General features: G+C 43.7%; 1 protein-coding gene across 4 annotated transcripts in view; it reads left to right on the top strand.

The window, feature by feature from the left end:
* The window catches only part of zmiz1a (zinc finger, MIZ-type containing 1a), a 121,696-nt gene that overhangs the window by 75,746 nt on the left and 27,666 nt on the right, over positions 1 to 18,284 (top strand). For all 4 annotated transcript variants that reach the window (XM_052079998.1, XM_052079994.1, XM_052079996.1 and 1 more), the window contains 3 exons: positions 10,935 to 11,047; positions 13,494 to 13,607; positions 17,072 to 17,177. In XM_052079998.1, the coding sequence (XP_051935958.1) occupies positions 10,979 to 11,047; positions 13,494 to 13,607; positions 17,072 to 17,177 (289 nt within the window). In that variant the 5' untranslated portion in view covers positions 10,935 to 10,978. The remainder of the gene's footprint in view (positions 1 to 10,934; positions 11,048 to 13,493; positions 13,608 to 17,071; positions 17,178 to 18,284) is intronic.

Below are 18,284 nucleotides of genomic sequence, written 5' to 3' on the forward strand. Positions count from 1 at the left end.
GCTTTCAAAACAAATGAATGGTTATTTTATTGAGTGCAGTGAACCCTCTGTGTCATTTTTTTCCCCTTGAAAGGAAGTCATGAAAATTTTATTTCCAGGATCAAACTGTCACCAACATTTTTTTTTCTGTACCAAAAATATTTGAACTGACATTTAAGGTGGGACTCTGTAGTGTTAAAACTGATTATAGCAAGATTATAATGTAGCCTCACTTTACCAATCCCTTTCTGAGCATAACTGATCCCCTCATTAACATGCACAAGCGCAATTCTTAAACATGGCCATTCATGATAACAGACGATTATCAAAGTGCAAAATGGTGATTAACGGTCATAAGATAAGATAAGATAAGATATCCTTTATTCGTCCCACACTGGGGGAATTTACAGCCTCCAGCAGCAAGAATGTATGTAGAAAGAAGAAAGGAGAAAGAGAGAAAAAAAAACAACAAACATCTTTCAATTAAATACAATATGAACACAATGGATAAATCGCAGTACTATTTACAATTTTACTTCACATAATTTAATTATTATTATGATTGTTATTTTTTATTCATCAGCCTGACAGCAGTCGGTAGGAACGAGCGTCGGTATCTCTCCTGGAGAACGCATTGGAAGCTTCAATAAAAGCAATACCCAGCTAGCATTAGCACTGTAAACGAGCCAACATTAGTTGATAGCATGACTTAAGTATTTGTAATATTAAGAAATATAAGAAAAACCTTTATTAGTCTCACAATGGAGAAATTCCCAATTCACAGCAGCAAAGTTATGAAAGTAAGAAGTAGAACAACAAAATATAGGAGCTGCTGAACTATCATCCTCAAAGTTATCACATGAAAGTTATATCTATGAAATGTACAAACCCAAGAGAGGTGATACCTGTTGGGCAGAGATGTTGCTATTTCCATGTCGCTTCTGAATCCTCTCAGCTGCATGAGGTCCTTCAGCTCTTTACTTGACCCAAGGTGTACAGTATATTCCACCATAGTTTCAGCAAAGTTCCAGAAGGTAACAGGCAAAGTGCAGGGCAAATGATGATTGACACCTCATCGGTCATGGCTTCTGTCTGGTTGGTTGTTTTGGGGATGGGGACAAACTTGATAATTTGACTGACATACTACTGTCAAGTCAAACAATCAGTTTGAACAGACATGACAAAAGGGGTGTATTTGTTTTTTAGTGATTTTGTTGGTGTTGTTGTTTAAGATAAGTTTACTGTCATGTACTGTATTTGTTGTACTATAAACCACTCCAGCATAGCAGTCACGCCAATCAAAAAATCCTGGTTGGTTATCTCGCCTTTTGGTGCTGAAAATAGTTGTAGTGGAAGCTAAACTAGCGATAAGTCACACCTTAGCTGCCAATTCATACTTAATGGCATTGTGAACATTGAAAGTTTGCGTTCAAGCCATCAAAAAGTCACATTTCTGTTGTATTCCCCTTTAAAAGTCGTCGGATTAAACATCACGTAGGTTTAAAAAACAGTAAACCAACCTTTTGTTGGCTGTTGTTTTTCCTGTTCCCGCGCACTCTGTCAAGTATCATGTTGACATGTTAGGAATCAATTTTAACCGGGAGTTGTTGTTGTCGTTTTTTTTAATGTGCATTTCTGTAACAAATAGTGAGATCACAAGTAAACAGGCTCCCTCGCCGCACGGCTCCTTGTGTGCGCCATTAGACGGTTTCATTTTCACAGCGAGCACACATTTTTGTCTTCTTTGCAACCCGTGCCCTCGTGCTGACACGCCGCACTGAACAAACACACACGCACACGCATACACACACACACACACACACACACACACACACACACACACACACACACACACACACACACACACACACATGCAGTAAGATGAATGAGGGCATCGTGCTCCCCCATTCCACCCACGCAGAATGGTTTTGCCGCCTCGAAGCTTATTAAACACTTTCACCATGTCAGAGGATTGAAAATATGATTTGTTTGGGATTTGTCTGCCCTCCTGGCTGCTGAGGCGAGCGGCACTTTTCATCCCAGTGTCCTTATACTTGCCTGTACCTCCTCTAGGGGACGCTTGACCTTTGACTTCCCATTCACAAATACCTGCTTCTTCACACAGGTTTTGTTAAAGCTTGATTTTATTTCGTTTAATTGTGTCGAGAACTTGATGACGATGGTTAACCTGAAAAACAACATTGCGGCGCTTGTATTGATTTGAAATGTGAGCGTCTTGAAAGTGGTTAGCCATTAAAATTGCAAGCATGCAGTTACCTAGCTAGCTATAACTACTCCTCAAAAATGCATCTTTGTCCTTAGAGCGCCCCGTTGTCCGGTGTCAGTCGCGACTGTGCACATGTAACAGAGAAAGAGGCGAAGAAGTTAGGAACGCGGTTAAAAAAACAAAACATCAGCCATGAAAGCCAGAATGTGGAAGGGGCCTTTGTGGTGGTGGTCCCACATTAGAACGCCTCATTGTTGCAGAATAGTAAAGTCCCGTGGGATCCAGCGGAGGCTTTAAGTGGATATATTCTAAACTGTTCAAACACACCTTAAGATGTTACCCAAAGTGGCATACACGTTGTATTTGGATTGACAATTGATAGTTGAGCAAGGTGTGGTTTCAATGCATTCAGTGGACACGCCCCCATTGTTTGAAAACAGAGAGAACGGCTCGTTGTTTTTTTTTTTTCATTTCTTTGATGCCTCATTTTACATCATCATATTTTTTTGATGCCCAGCAAATCTCTTCTCAGGATTATAATGTCAATGCAAGAACTGTATTAATTTTTTAAAGATAGCATGGCAGAGTGCATGTCACAGATATATTTATGCCCCTCCCCCGTAATAGCACCAATACCATTTCATGGCTTACTGAGCACATTGAACCACACTCGCTCTTTGTCAAGTCTCACGCTCTACCCCCACTCACCCCCCTCACCTTCCGCCGCTGTGTTTCTCTTTCGCGAGCACACGCTTTCCACACATGGACTCAACCCGCTGGATGTTGCTTAATTGCATTTGGGTCAGCGCTTTGCTGCTGCAACCGAAGGACATGGAATTTGTCAGTTTACCCGTTTGGCGGCCACACGTGTGTGAGTGTGTGCTCACGAAATGGCCATCCGGTTTGTTTTACACAAGATATGCACACTGGCCCCACGCAGACGCACGCACTTCCTTTCGCATTTCAGACGATAGAAATCTAGAGCCTTTGGTGACTAGCGGGAAATCATCCATTCGCTGCCAGGTCATGCAATCTTCCCCTGCTGGTCGTCTGCATCGGAATGAGTTCACTCATTCATTCATTCATCATGTGATGTTGAACCTGTGTGTGTTTTTTTTTTTTTTTTTTTGCTCACCGTTTTCGATTCTCACAGAGCCCTTTGCTGCTCGCAACACGTCAGACAACATGCGAGTGCACATCTCATCACAAAGTAATCTCTGCAGAGCATCACTGATGTTTGCAACACTTGTGATGTGGTTTAGCGGTGTTTTCGGTGAACTACCCTTTGTAGACACACCGAAGCCAAACCCTCCTATCCCTCTAATTTAAGTGTTTCGTTCTTCACCTTTGGTCTTTCGAGGCATTTCTACTTCTATTTTGTCTCACATCTCCTGCTTACCTAGTATAGCCTACTTGAGTGGCGAGATGCTGTTAAATATTCAATTAATCACAAAGAGGTGTTGGTCTTCAAAAAGACGTCCCACAACTTAAACATCCACTTACCCATCCATCTTTTACTTATCCAACAGTAGAAACCCTAAAAAAACATTAAAAAACAGTCAATACAAAAAAGTGTCAATTCATACCATTTAAAGGGATATGTCAAATTAAATAAAAAATAAGAGTGTCTTTTCTTTTGTGTGTCTGCTTTAAAGGGTGTGCAAGAGAGATGGTGAGAAAGCTGTCACACAAGCTGTGAAGGAAGTGTGTGTTAGCGTGTTAGCCTTTATCTAATTAGTTAATCAAAACGCGTTGGCCATACTTGAAAAGTCACTTAATTCATGCCAATCTTGTGTAGCTCAATTATAAGATGTGTAACTGATTTTGACGGCCATGTTTAATGGAACCCCAAGATATCATACAGTCATGCAGACGCAAACAGAAAACAGTTTTGTAACTACTCTGATTCAGTACGCTTCTGTAATATTAGTTGTTTTTCACAGAGGATAAACAATATAGGCTTGTGATCATTACGTTGTCTGTCTACATGTGATGCTCCACTGATGTCATTCAAATATTGTGTAACATTGCCACTATCCATGCATATTGTTAGCCTGTCGGTGGTGTTTTCCATCAATTGGGACTGGCTATATTTGGAAGAACTGTTCTGATAATTCACTGTATGATCAATTCCCCGCAATCTGATCTTTTTCGCTACGGTATCGTCAACCCCGGTTGGGAATCACAGCTGTAGTGACAATGCACGTAATTGGCCAACATAGGGGGCACCTTGTAGAATAATGAACTTGTGGGTCGGGTATCCGGTGGCGCATTCTTACAATGCGGCACAGCTGAAGTGCCGTATTTATAGAAGCGAGCGTAGTGGCTCGCGTGTCGCCCACATCACAGCTGCTCGCGGGGCATGGCCGCCCGCTGCTCCGCCGCTTGTCACATTAAAACGCAAGATAAACAAACAGCATCATTGCACATTTATATCGAGGCTGGCGGCGGTGACACCATGTTTTATGAAGGCCTGAGGGAGCCATGTGACTATTAGCTAGTTTGCGAAGAGAGTGGGGAATAGACGGGGTTCTTAGAACATAATAAATGAGAATGACACTCAGTTATAGCGCCGACCACCGCCAAGGCTGATCTGTGAATATTTGTGTTCGACTGTCTGTCTGTATTTTTGTTGGCTACTTTTTGACTTGGGCGTTGGGCACTACCACTTTGGAGTCTGGGGTGGAAAAACATTACGGAGTGGCAAATCAATGGGTTTTTTAATTTATTTTTTTTGCCCATCTGTTTGTTTGCATACTACTTTCTGCTTACAAAGGAATGATGCAAGACATTATGAATAGAGAGCTTCATGACGTCATATGATAGGAATGGATGGACTGGACTCCACTTTTGGTCTTATAGGGCAGGACAATGGTTCCATTGGAGCTCAGATGGCAAAACTTGCAAACAAGATCCAAAATTCTGGAATACTTTTTGTTTGTTCGTCCGTCAGTGTATTAGTCAGCAGGCTACATTGTGGGGAAAGAACAAATATCAGTTCTGCTTAGTATGTGGGCGGACATATTGCCAAAGTTTGTTACCGAGCGTCTTGCGAAAGCAAGTTTTGAAAAACATGAATGAGGTGTGCTCATAGTTGGTGGAGTTTATGAGTTTATGATAGCCTAGTAGCATAATTGTATCTTTTAACGTTTAAAAAAAAACAAAATAAAAAAGATTCAAAACGAAATTCAACGTGATGCTTCGATTCAGCTTTTTGCGATTACCATGAATTGGATGACTGACACTCTACACCACCTGTTTCCTAACCAGGTTAGGGTACGCGAGCACATTCCAGAGGGTATGTGGACACATCTAATCATTTATTTCCAAGATGATGGGTAAATAATCTATCATTTCATAAACCCATCAACAATGAAATGGTATGTGTGTTATATAACTTGTTTGCCCGGAGGGATACAATAACCTTTGGTACAGACGTGCCAGAATCACAACAGCGTGTTGGCTCTTTGTTTTTTTTGTTTTGTTTTTTTGTGCAAAGGCAATTTTATTAATTACAGTCATACCTTGGTTTTCAACCATAATCCGTTCCAGAAGGCTGTTTAAAAATCGAAACCACGCTCTTTCAAAAAATTAAAAAATTTAAAACTCTATTACTTTTTTTTTCCCAAGACAACAGTTTTGTTTGATTTGAGATCAAATGATGACAATGCCTGAAGCAGCCAAAATATTTTTAATATGCTGTGGTACATTCTGGGTTTGGAAAATCATCGACATTTTATGGCGAAAAGCTTTGGGGATAAACAGGACAAAAAAAGGCTAGGAACCACCGAACACAGAAAAGAGTTTTGGCAAGCAGAAATCTATTTTTAAGTGAAAAAAGGCTCAGGTAAACGTGCTCTTAGATAGGCTCACAACATGTCCTACACTCGACTCGGTGGGGATGCCAGCCAGTGGTATTATAATTAAGTCAAGGTACTACTGTACTTATAGTAGATTAATGCTGACATGTTTTCCACTTTAGGCTGCGAATTAAACTGAATCAACAGCACGTCTGCTGTTTTCATCCAAGCATTGCCAGCCCCGATGAATCAACAGCAATTTCCACTCAATCAGCGCAATATTTAACCATCAAATAATTGATTATTTTGCCTAGCCTGACACAGTTTGAGAGCTGTGTGAGGAGGAGGGGGGAGGGGAAGGAGAATAAAGTAGAGTGGGGATAATAAACGCAATGAGAGTGACTGTATGGCTATGGGAGTTTTCCACTCGAGATAATGGCGTGTGCGCAGAGACTGTAGGGGAGGAGGCGGGGGGGAGACAAGGCGGGGAAGCACGAGGGCCAGCGCAGCTGAGTGGTGTTGATTGGCCTGTTTGAAAACACATGAACTGCACACAGTCGGCCGGCCCGACACAGAGGCTGCACGCACCCGGGGAAAAACGTGTCGCTCGGCGCTACGCCGTGCCACGCTGCAGCCTCAACCACATTAGAGCAAATGAATCCATTCCACCTCCTGTTATGGCAGGGGCCTCCAGGAAGCGGGTGGGGGGGGGGGGGGGGGATGAGGGAGGCTTGAGATATGAGAGGGGGGGGGGTTCGGCAGAGAAGAAAATTATAGAGAGGGAAATGGAAGGTGGTGGAGAAAGAGCGACGTGCTGGGCGCCTCTAATGATGTCTGAGGGCCATAGAATAGAAGAGCAAAAAGCACAAAGTGTCTGTGGGAGGCGAGAGAGACTGAGAGAGAGAAATGTGGCCGGCCGTGTGTCAGCAAAGGCGAGGAGGTTGGGTAGAAGCCCCCACTTCCCCCCGCTGTGTCCGCAGAGCCACACTGACACTTCTTGTTGTTGTTAAATAAGATGTTATTGTTCGACACTTGACAGGCAGAACGGACACTGGATTATTTTTTGTAAAACCACAGTAAATTAATTCAAACCAGAAGAACATTTTGCATTCGAGCCCTGCCAATGAAAATTAAAAATAATTACCAGTCCGTAACAGGGTACTTCATACAATCATACGGTAATAACATAATTAAATAAAATTTGAAAAAAAAAAACAATTTTAGTCATGCTGCATCAATTGCACGGCCATTGCGTCACTCTCTCTCTCTCTCTCTCTCTCTCTCTCATGCCTGCCTTGGCCACCTGGGGGCAATAGAAGACAGACATATATAATGTTTGTGTCATCTCCTCTCAGCTCATCAGTACAGTACTATTAGTCATTGTCCGAAGAGGATAAAGAATATATGACTCTGAGAATTTAAATTGCCTACTTGTGCTCAGTCCTTTGCTCAAAGGGTTATAGCACGCCAATGTTGATGCTATTTAGTGTTAGCATCAACCTTGCAGACTAAAAGGTTACTACTAAAAGGCGACTGAATGTGGTTGTTTTAAATACCCAATGTGTGATTGCCTTTTTTGCTTGGATTTAGTCTGAGAGTCAACTTCATGTGGTAGTTGAATTCTTGACAAACTTTGAAGTCGAATACACCTGCATCGCAAAGGATCAGTGATGCTTTGGGTTCAAAATACATCTTTTGTGACACCAGTCCTGGAACCTTTTTCTGACACTCCTGATCACGAGAATAGCAAGAACCTGAGCGATTTTTAACTGGATGTTTTAGGTAGATGGTCAGATCAATGACTAGTCAAGTTGATGGACTTGGTATTCATCAAAGCTTATCGATTGTAAGCAGCAGAAGCTGGCCGTTTTGCTTGGGAGTGACAATAAATCCTCAGCCTGTGTGCACACAGTGAGATGCAGGTGATCATTAAGTGCTTGTGCATCTTCGGCGCTTTCACATTAGTGCCCCCTCCACACACGAGTTCTTTGTGATTCAGGAAAGAGGCAAAAGCTTCCACAAATGTCGACTTTTGTTTGTGTTTTGTCACTCAGGCCGACTGCTCGTGCTGTCGCAGCGTAATTGCATGTGTAATCCTTTGTTTTGCACCTCTGCTGAGTGCAGCTGATTAAGATGTTGGGGAGACAATAAAGATCGACGATACTAAGACAGAACATTCCGGGGAAGAAAAGAAAGAGGGCCACGGAGTTTCGAGTTTGCCGTTACAACGGTTTACACACCCGGCCACTGCCGCATCCACCCCACCACCACCCTCAACCATGATGTCATGACAGATGAGCATGTTTGTTATTGCTTGACTACTGTGTTTACAAAGTAAACATGCAGGGCGGTGGGGCTCACGTTATACAACATCCCGCGTGTGATGGGGTGTGGTGCTGAGGCAACCCGTGTTTATTGATCTTGGACATTTGCACATTTTCCCTGGACAAGCTCTTCAAGCTTGGTCTTTTCCAGCTTCTATAAAAGGTGAGACTGTGTTCGGAGAAGGAGCCATGACTATTAAACAAAACGACACCAACGAAAAAGCGAATTGGTGGGAAATAATGTTTATTTAAAACAATGCCATCGTGAATGTTTCTCTCCGAACACGTTTTCTTCAATGTAACTTGAATTGAGGAGATGTCAAAGGGGGATGCGAGATTTTCATCAGGAGGTGTTGCACCGGACGCAAATAAAAGCCTCCCTAAATGTCCCCATCTGGAAAAAAAATTGGGTTGCATATGCGAAGATGGTTTACATAAGTAAATATGTTTTGTAGCTTTCTTTACAGCACACCTCTTATAATAATAATAATAATAAATTTTATTTATAAGCGCCTTTCAAGACACCCAAGGACACTTTACAATAACAAAAAACACGGCCTTGGTTGCGAAAGAACGTCTATTACCAGAACAGAACGAATAAGCCCCTCCTGCCTGCCTTTGTCCTAACAGGACAACAAATGAGTAATAACTGTACTTATTCCCATTCACAGATGCTATTGCACACACGTGCTGTTAACCAAAACATCAGCACCGCTACACAAAATCATTATTTATTTTTTTTTAATGCGTACGTTTTTTTACCGTGGATCCTTCATCCACAGTTACTGCTCACAGTGTCATTTTACACCACCTGATATTGTCCACAGGCGGCTGTTAGCTTTCCCTGTCAACACCGTTCTCTCCACTCGTCTTCTTCTTCTTCTGGCATCGTATGTGTTGCGACAACTGAAGAAGAAGAAGAAAAGCAGTGAATCAATAGCCACAAGGTCAGGCAGGCAGGCGGCCGGCGGCTGGCTGGAGCGCGTGCCCCGCTAGTGGGCCGCAGAAGTGACTGTGAGGGATTTGTAGCGCTTGTCAGGGCTTAAAGGAGCCCTCCCCTGGACTACTACAGGCTCCAGGTTGTGATGTGTGAATGGAGCCCGGGCAGCAACAGAAGAGGGAGACATCTACTGGATGTCAGGTGACACTGCAGGACAGAAGAACTAGGCCACGGGGGCCAAATCTGAGTGGTGTTAAATTTGGGCCTCGTGGGGAGATTTTCACAGATGGTCAGTGAAGGCAGCATCATTCTATCACAGGTAGGCTGGGTGGGGAAAAAAATAGCATTCATTCCCCGCCATTTGAACACATTCCCCTTAATGTTTGAGACGTTCTAAATGCCGTGTGGGTAATTCTACTCCGCTCAGCTCGCAGGATTAGTAACACACTCTTATTCTTTCTGCAAGTGCTCCTTTGAAGTCTTACCTTTCTACACAATCAAAAAGGAGGACGGGCGCTATTATGTTTACATGCTCGTAAGGGAGAGGGTGCACATTTGCAACATTTCGGGAAGATCAACTCACCGCACAGGAACATTTTGCTGGCTGAGCATCCACAGTTTGCACACTGCGGGGGTTCCTGGAGAGAGCCTTTATCAGTACCGAGCAGCTTTCTAGAAGGCGCCCGCAATGCATACACATTATAGCCCTGCCCGGCCACCCCCGCCACCACCTGTAGTTTCACCTTTTGTGTGGAGGAATCTGTGGTGAGATAAACACGTTGGGATGGCGAGGGACAGAGGTCTCACTACCAAAGCAGCGCGATGCCTATTAATCCTGATTTAACCCATTTTCCAGAGCTGGTCAGAGCGAATGAGCATGTGTGATTGGGGGTGGGGGCACGGTGCTTTTTAGCATGCTCAAAGCTAATGTGCCTCATTATGACCCGGAAGATGTACAATGTATTGACTATGTTCTTTATTGTTTGTTGTGGTTGGAAAATTGTTTTGTTGGACTACTCCCCATATTTTCTCAAATATTATCCCTCTAGTGTCCCAGTAAGTCCCATCCGCTTACGACAAATAAATGCCTCCCTATAATATATATATATTTTTGCCGTTTGCGTTATTTTGGGCCGTAGGTGAGCTGGAGACTTTGTGAGCTGACTTTGGCTGAAAGGTGGGAGATAGCGCCACATGTGGACAAATTACCCCGACACTCAACTTCACACGTATGGACAATTTTGAGTCTTAAAAGTAACGGACGGTACATGCTTGTTTTTGGAATGACGGAGTCAGCCAAAGTTCCGACACAAGTGCATGGACGAAGGCCCATTTTTTCCAAAGTCGGAATCTCGGAACTGGGACGCACATGCGTTGCTTGCTAACTGTTGCTTCCTAACTCAGTCATTCACAGTGGAAATTCAAGAATGATTCAGTGCGTCAATTGTAATACAGTATCGCATCCATAGTTGAACAAACACTGCATACCATTTTTATTCGAAAAGTGGAACATAATATTCCAACCCCATAAAAATTCGTGCTACAGGATATGATTTCCAACTCCGTGTCAAGGTGTTTTTTTTACACTTCTGTCCATACACTTCACAAGGTCCGTTTTACAGCAATGTGCCCTGAACGACCCGTCCGTCCTCTTTGTTTTGCAGATCAACAAGTTGAAGTTTCATGGCGTCCCGGTAGAAGCGCCAACATGAACACGCTACCATCCATGGACCGGCACATCCAGCAGACCAATGACAGGCTTCAGTGCATCAAACAGGTTTGACCTCTCCTGAACTCAGCTTTCTTTTGTATCCTGCTCTGAACATTTTCTTCATATACTTTTGTGCACACGCTCCATCATCATCATCAGAAGGTGCCTTGCATTTGCCTGAATCTTGACTTCAGCATACTGACACACGTTTGGTTGGATTGACACATGAACCCGAATCTGGGTTCATGTGTCAGAATTTACTCTTCATATCCAGCAGGATGCTTCTTGTGGTTTGGGTGGGTGGGAAGGGAGGGGGGGGGGTGCAGTGGTTTGAGTTTGATTTGGCTTGCAACAATCTCCTTCCTAACAGCGTGACATCATGACAGTGGGAAACAGTGTGGCCAAATCATGAAATGAAACAACAGAAGAATGACACTGTGCACCCTTTCAAAGCAGCGCTTGATGTTCTTGTTCCATTTCCGATCTCAGAAAACCAAAGTGTTTAATTTCACCCTAACCCTATAACATACATTTATGTAAATCTGTGTTTGGATGTTTATACACAGCGCAGTTTTTAATCACACGTTCACCTGTGTCTCGCCCGGTCCATCCATGCATCCCCTTTTTGTGCCACCTGTCATGAGCCAAGGTTAGCCGCCGCCTGTCCCAACTGACTTTGAGCGACAGACGGACTGCGCCGTGGACAGGTCGCCAGTGTGTACCGTTAAATACCCAGCAATTTACGGATTTGTCACCGGTTGGTCATTTGGCATTGTCTGAATTTACTCGCGTCCCTGAGGAGCGGTGGGTGGCAACTGTGTCCTGCCCGGGGGGACCGGGGGCCAGTTGCAGATCTCTTGCAAGGTGTTCACTTGCAAGAGTTCCATTCACACTCACTTTCTCACCATCACATTTTGAATCGAACCCATCCAACCTGCACTGACGTCAGCCGATATCTTCCGTAACTCCTTGGCAGCCTCGCTTTTCCCGAATTGTGCTTTCATCTTGTTAAATATTGGAATACCGTACATGTCAAACTGTCAAGGATTCTAGTCATCTACAGCCACGAATCAATTTCTGTAATGCGAACCGCACTGAACTGGCTATGCACTCAGGTAGGCTGCAGTGAGCTGACTGATCTGTCGCACGTCTCAAAAGGAATCACTCCATCATCTCTTTGTTTGGGGAATTTGTAGCAGCACTGCTGCGCTCCCTTATCCCCCCCCACACACACACACACCCGTCCTTGTCCTTACCCAACCCGGAACGGCAACAAGAGCAGCCCCTTCCTCCCTTGCCACTGTCCTTCCCTTCGCACCGGAACTTGTGTCGTCAGGCAGAGTGGCAGCGGCGAGCGAGCATGTTGCGGCAAAAGGAGCTGCGAGTTTGCATGCGGGCAGACGGGCCCCTGCTGCGCCAGCTCGGATTCCTCCGGTGCCGCAGGCTGACGCGCCTCCCATCAAGCGGCGGTGATGCCAGCTCATATCACTCATATAAAACAGGCCGACTCCATTAGAACCTTCCCCGCGTTCCCGGTCAAAGTGGTGCGGGGTAACCGTGGCGATCACAAAGGATGAGTCACTCAAGGCCTTCCTCCTCGAGGCTCATGATATCTCTGGTCTCTCTCAGAGATTTTCTCAGTGGGCGGGTGCTCCGGGTGGGCTCTTTTGTCACATGCGGTGGGGAAAAAAAAAAAGCCACCCTTTCAGAATCCTTCACCTCTCGCCGGCCCCGAAGGACAATGCTTCTACCTTCTCCGCAGGAACTCACAAAACAAGGCGCTCCGGCACCACATGAGCATAATAAACGCTTTCAAGTGGGCTCAATCTCGCCGGGGCTCTGTGTCGTTTCAGAGCTATTAACCTCCTGAGCTGCGAAGAAAGGGAGCCCAATTTTTAAAACCATTTATTGTGTCCCGGCAGCTAGAGTAGCCTTCAGACAGTGGAAAGAAAAGACTTGACTGTTTAGAGCCTCGGCGAACAAGCGCGAGAGACTGACAGACACTGAAGGAGATTAGACAACATCCACCCGTCGGCCATAGCGTGTGCACACATGGCTGCCAGGACCAAGGTTGTTTGCTTTATGCGCGGGCACAAGCCAGTCAGTCGGATTTCGGCGCTCACGCTCGGTTACATTTTGGAGGAGAAAGACAAGAGCAGGGAGGGAGGATTTTGCTGGGGAAAAAGACCGGGCGCAGCCTGTGAGGGGTGAGGCCGTCCGTCGCCAAGAAAGATTAACGAGAAACATTGGCATCATTGTGGCTGAGGTTATGATCTCCTTCCCACAATGCAGCGGAGCGCCGAATGGGGGTACATCGGACGCAGTCAAGGTCCTCACGGGGTCGTGCAAAAACACAAGACCTCGAATGAAGAAGGGGGTCCACGGTGCAAGGCTGCGAGCATTCTTTGGTTCCGACTGTTTTTACAATTTCTGTGAGAAAGCGGGGAAATAACACTCGCACATCGTTTCCTTTTGTTTCTGACGTTTTTTTTTTTAATGTGTGTTCACGCAGCACTTACAGAACCCGGCCAACTTCCACTCGGCGGCCACAGAGCTGCTCGACTGGTGCGGAGATCCCCGGGCCTTCCAGCGACCTTTTGAACAGAGCCTCATGGGATGCCTGACGGTAAGCAAACATCAAATGTGGTTTCACGCTGGAATTCGTAGCGCCTTTAAGATGGCGTCAACAAGATATTTGCTTTAATGAATGCTTGCCATGAAATGTCCTCTGTGCTTTTTGTCTCGTGAGGCTTCCAGTTGAAATTTTTCACAAGCTACGGTTTGATAAAACTGCGTTTGTCTTCGCCTCAAAATAAATAGGCTCCACACAATTTTGCCTGGAGCTTTAATCTTAGCGGTACAAGGGGGGGGGGGGGGCATCGCACGAGGCTTTCTAGCTATGAGACAGTCACCGCCGCTAACATTGAGGTTTTAACATTTGCGACCCACTGTGGCTGCACCACACACAATGCTAGCAAGCGTGTCGCGGGGACCATTCAACCCGCAGCTCTCCATTCACCAACCATCACTCACCGACGTGGGCGGAGGGCCAGAGCGCCGTCTGCCCATTCTCCAGCAGGTGTGTGATCAAATAAAACACACAAACACCCTCGCGCGCGTCGAAATCAAAAGACTTGGCCGGCCGCGATCAGTGAGAAACACTGGCGGAGCATTGTTCCTATCACAAGTGGTAGCGTGAGCAAACAGATAAAGGCTCATTAATGTGTAAATCACAATAAAAGCCTCTTACAGTCAGATAAAGAGCCATACAATGCAGCCAAGCACTCAGCATGGCGCCCCCCCATCTATCTGCTAAATTGCTTCATTAGACTCGGAGAGCAAACGGCTCCTTATCGAGAGAATTACAGCGGGCGGTCAATGCATTCTTTCTGGGATTTTAGTCATCTCTGCGACGTCATCGTCTCGCTTGCAAGTGTCCAAGCTTGGAATATTAATACCGCCGTGTGGGATATTTGGCCGATGGGATTTGCTGCAGCTAAATGAAACGGCACGCATGCACGGAGACGCCTGTTGCCTCTGGCATGTGGAGGAGGTCATTCCCTGGTGGAGCTTCGGCAACGGAACCAATAAAGGATGACATGACAGCTGTTACAGATACACTGCACCTTCCTTTGTCCCTCGACAATGTGTGTGTGTGTGTGTGTGTGTGTGTGGGTGTAAGTGTGTAGTTTTTTTTTGTTTTTTTCAATGGAGTCATTGCTTGGAGAAATCGTTTTCAGTTCTGCCACCTGGTTGATTTTCAAATGTACAGTGGAACCTCCGGGTTTTCATGATTAATCCGTTCCAGAAAGTCATATGAAGTCCAAAGCATTTCGATCGGAAATCCCGTATTTTCCGCACTATAAGGCAACCCTAGAAGCATTCCATTCCGGCAGTGCGCCTTATAATCCGATGCGCCTTATACATGCGTCAATATTCTGATTTCTTGGATGTAGTATTTTAAATGTTCTGTAAAGTGGTTTGTTATAGCTGCATTAGTCGTGAAAGCTCAATATAAATAAAGCTGCATTGCATTGTATTGTATTCCCTTCAGCCTAGCTCCATCTAGTGGTTGCATAACATCACCGCAGCCACTAATATAGCTTCTATTCTATGTGCCTTGTAATGCAATGTGCCCTATATATGAAAACCGTTTAAAAATAGGCCATTCAATGAATGTGCGTCTTATATTCCCAATCGCCTTATACTGCGGAAAATACGGGAATATGAATCCAATTAATCCTTGAACAGAGATGCACCGGTATTAAAACAGAAGTCAGGTCAATTTTTTTCTTTGAAAGATGTTGTTTTTGCTTCCAGTGGTCAAAACACAGTATTACGATATGTCAGACTGATTGCATTTGTGGCATAAAAATGAAGCGGATTCATCCACCCATTTTCATTCATCAGTTAACAGTATGCGGTCAACTGGAATTGACGATTTACCTGTTTTCTCGGTTCGGTCACATGACATTCGTAATGCAAGCCCAAAACAGCGGTATATTAACGGTTTCACCCCAGGCTTCATTTGGCCCGATGGTGGCTTGTTTAGCGGTTGCACAGAAACTGTTCTGTGCTTGTTTATTGAGCGTGACTGTTAAATAAAGCCACCTTGTGACCCAAGAAAATGTGAGGGGAAGCGGTTATTATACAACTGCGGTTTTAAAAGTCTGAATTTTGACAGGATGGGTTTGTTACACAAATTGCCTGTGTGTTGCTGAGCATACCAGGAAGGTTGTTGTGGAACACACTTTGCTTTGAACCCTTTATAGATTGCTTACAAAATGCTTTGAATGAAAATGCATCAAGTTAGGGAAATTAATGGTCATGGTCAAGTCACATATTTTTTTTAAATTAATTTTTTATTATGTGTCAGAAACTTTGCAAACCTTGCACATGATCCCACGCATATTAGTCACACGACTATCCATCTTTCGAGACTTGTCCTCATTTGGGTCACTGGTGAGCCATTGCTCACCCGTTCATTTGGGGGCAAGATGCAGAGTACAGCCTGGACTGGTCACCAGTCAATCGCAGGGTACATAAAGACAAAATCAGAAAAAAACATTCACACTCGTATTCACGCCTCTGACACTTAAGTATTCAATGAACCTCCTGCAAAATCCACAAAGGAGGACCGCAGGCTGGGATTTGAAGCCCAACCCTCAAGGAATGTTAGACAGATGAACAACCAGTCTTCCAGAAGTCTTCCGAAAAAGAAATTTTAGTAGTAACTGTTGTTTCATGGTTCAGACGCGCTCTTGTTCATATGGGACAGGAAAGAGTGAACAGTTGAGCCCTTTTGAACTGTTTTCCTCATCAAAACTGCAGCAACAAAGTGCATAGAAAGTTCTCTGATATGATCTGGCAAGCCTGCTGAGCACTAAGGCACAATTGCTGCCAAGAGTAAAAGTCGAATAAGAACACGTGTAACATTATAAAATATTACACATTTGTGTGTCCCATATGGATCAGCGCTCGCGACAAAAAGAGTTCCTGTTCGTGCCTTAAATGATTGAACGTGTACCACGCCTCACGCTCAAAGTAAGCTGAGATAGGCTCCGAATCACCTGCCATCCTAAATGAGGAGCTCTTGAGAAAATGATAGATGTGTCGATGTAGCCCCTTTTAATGCTGCTTAATGACGTATACTTCAAAATAATCCTAATTTTTATATTACAACAAAATGCCACCCTGGCTGACCTCGTAATGAGTAGCTTGGAGGTCAGATGGAAGCAGGGCAAAGCTGTCATGTGGTAGATAAAGGCAAAGGCGTTTCCAGTTTAAAAGATTTACCTCTTTATTACCGTCACTCAACGACACTTACATTCAGGCCTGTCATTCCGATGCTTCATGTCAAAATGCGTCGCCTCCCTTTTTTTTTTTTGAAGTTGTGGACTACAAAGCGTTTTGAACCACGGATGACACGGTTTAAGTAATAAGACTTTTTTTCTCTCTATCTTTAAAGATGAATAAGGTTTCACTGTCATAATTGAGAGCTGCTGAGCAACTCTGCTTTACTTTACGTGCTTCACAAACAATAACGAACTGAAAAATCAACAACAATTTCTTTTTGTTGCTTTACTGTAGGTGGTGAGTCGCGTGGCAGCCCAGCAAGGCTTTGACCTGGACCTTGGCTACCGGTTGCTGGCTGTGTGTGCAGGCAACAGGGACAAATTCACCCCCAAATCTGCCGGTAAGACCCCGAACCCACCCTCATAAATGGACCAAAACACAAAAAGAATGTTGTCTGAAATGGCACTACATATCAGTCCTTGAAATTCATTGACACTAGTGCACCACAGGACTAAAGTAATCCCAGTCGGCCTTTTTCCATTTATTTAACTGCTTGAATGGACAGCCATTTACTGTTTCAATTTTCCTTTCCATTTACTGTGTATTGGTTAATATGTGTATATACCATATTTTTCGCTCTATAAGGAGCGCCTAAAGGCATTCAACTTTCTCAAATGCCCACAGTGTGATTTATAATCCAATACCCATATATATATATATATATATATATATATATATATATATATATATATATATATATATATATATATATATATATATATATATATATATATATATATGGATCAAAAATCTGATTTCCTGGCAGTAAAATTTTAAATGTTCTGTGAAGTGCAGCAGTTATGAAAGCTCTATACAAATAAAGCTGTTTTGTATTGCATTGTATTTCCTTTAGTGCTGCTCCATCTAGTGGATGCATAATGCAACTGCAGCCACTATTGTAGCTTCTATTCTATGTGCTTTATAATGTGGTGTACCCTATTTATGAAAACAGTTTTAAAATAGGTCATTCATTGAAGGTGCGCCTTATATTCTGAAGTGCCTTATAGTGTGGAAAATACAGTGTACATATAGATAATTGTTTACCCGAACCACACCACCGAGGCAATATCTCCTTCAAGCCCGGGTCCTCTACCATATATATATATATATATATATATATATATATATATATATATATATATATATATATATATATATATATATATATATATATATATTTGTGTGTGTAGGTAGATAGATCGATGTAGTATTAAGATGCCAATTATGTCTGCCTAAATTATCATGGGAAAAGTTATCCCAGTTCGTAATGTTGTTTCATACAAAAATGTTGTGAAATGTGATTGGGCATGTCATTGTTTTCCCATATAATTAGATATCTGTTGTTCAATTAGTGTGAACACATTTACACCAACTGGCTCCTTCATATTTGTCAAAAGTCGTTTTTCAGCTGCAGCGGTAAGCTACTTAAGTGGGCGGCCAGACGTCA

Source organism: Hippocampus zosterae, chromosome 11, assembly GCF_025434085.1.
Source record: "Hippocampus zosterae strain Florida chromosome 11, ASM2543408v3, whole genome shotgun sequence".
NCBI classification, from domain to species: domain Eukaryota; kingdom Metazoa; phylum Chordata; class Actinopteri; order Syngnathiformes; family Syngnathidae; genus Hippocampus; species Hippocampus zosterae.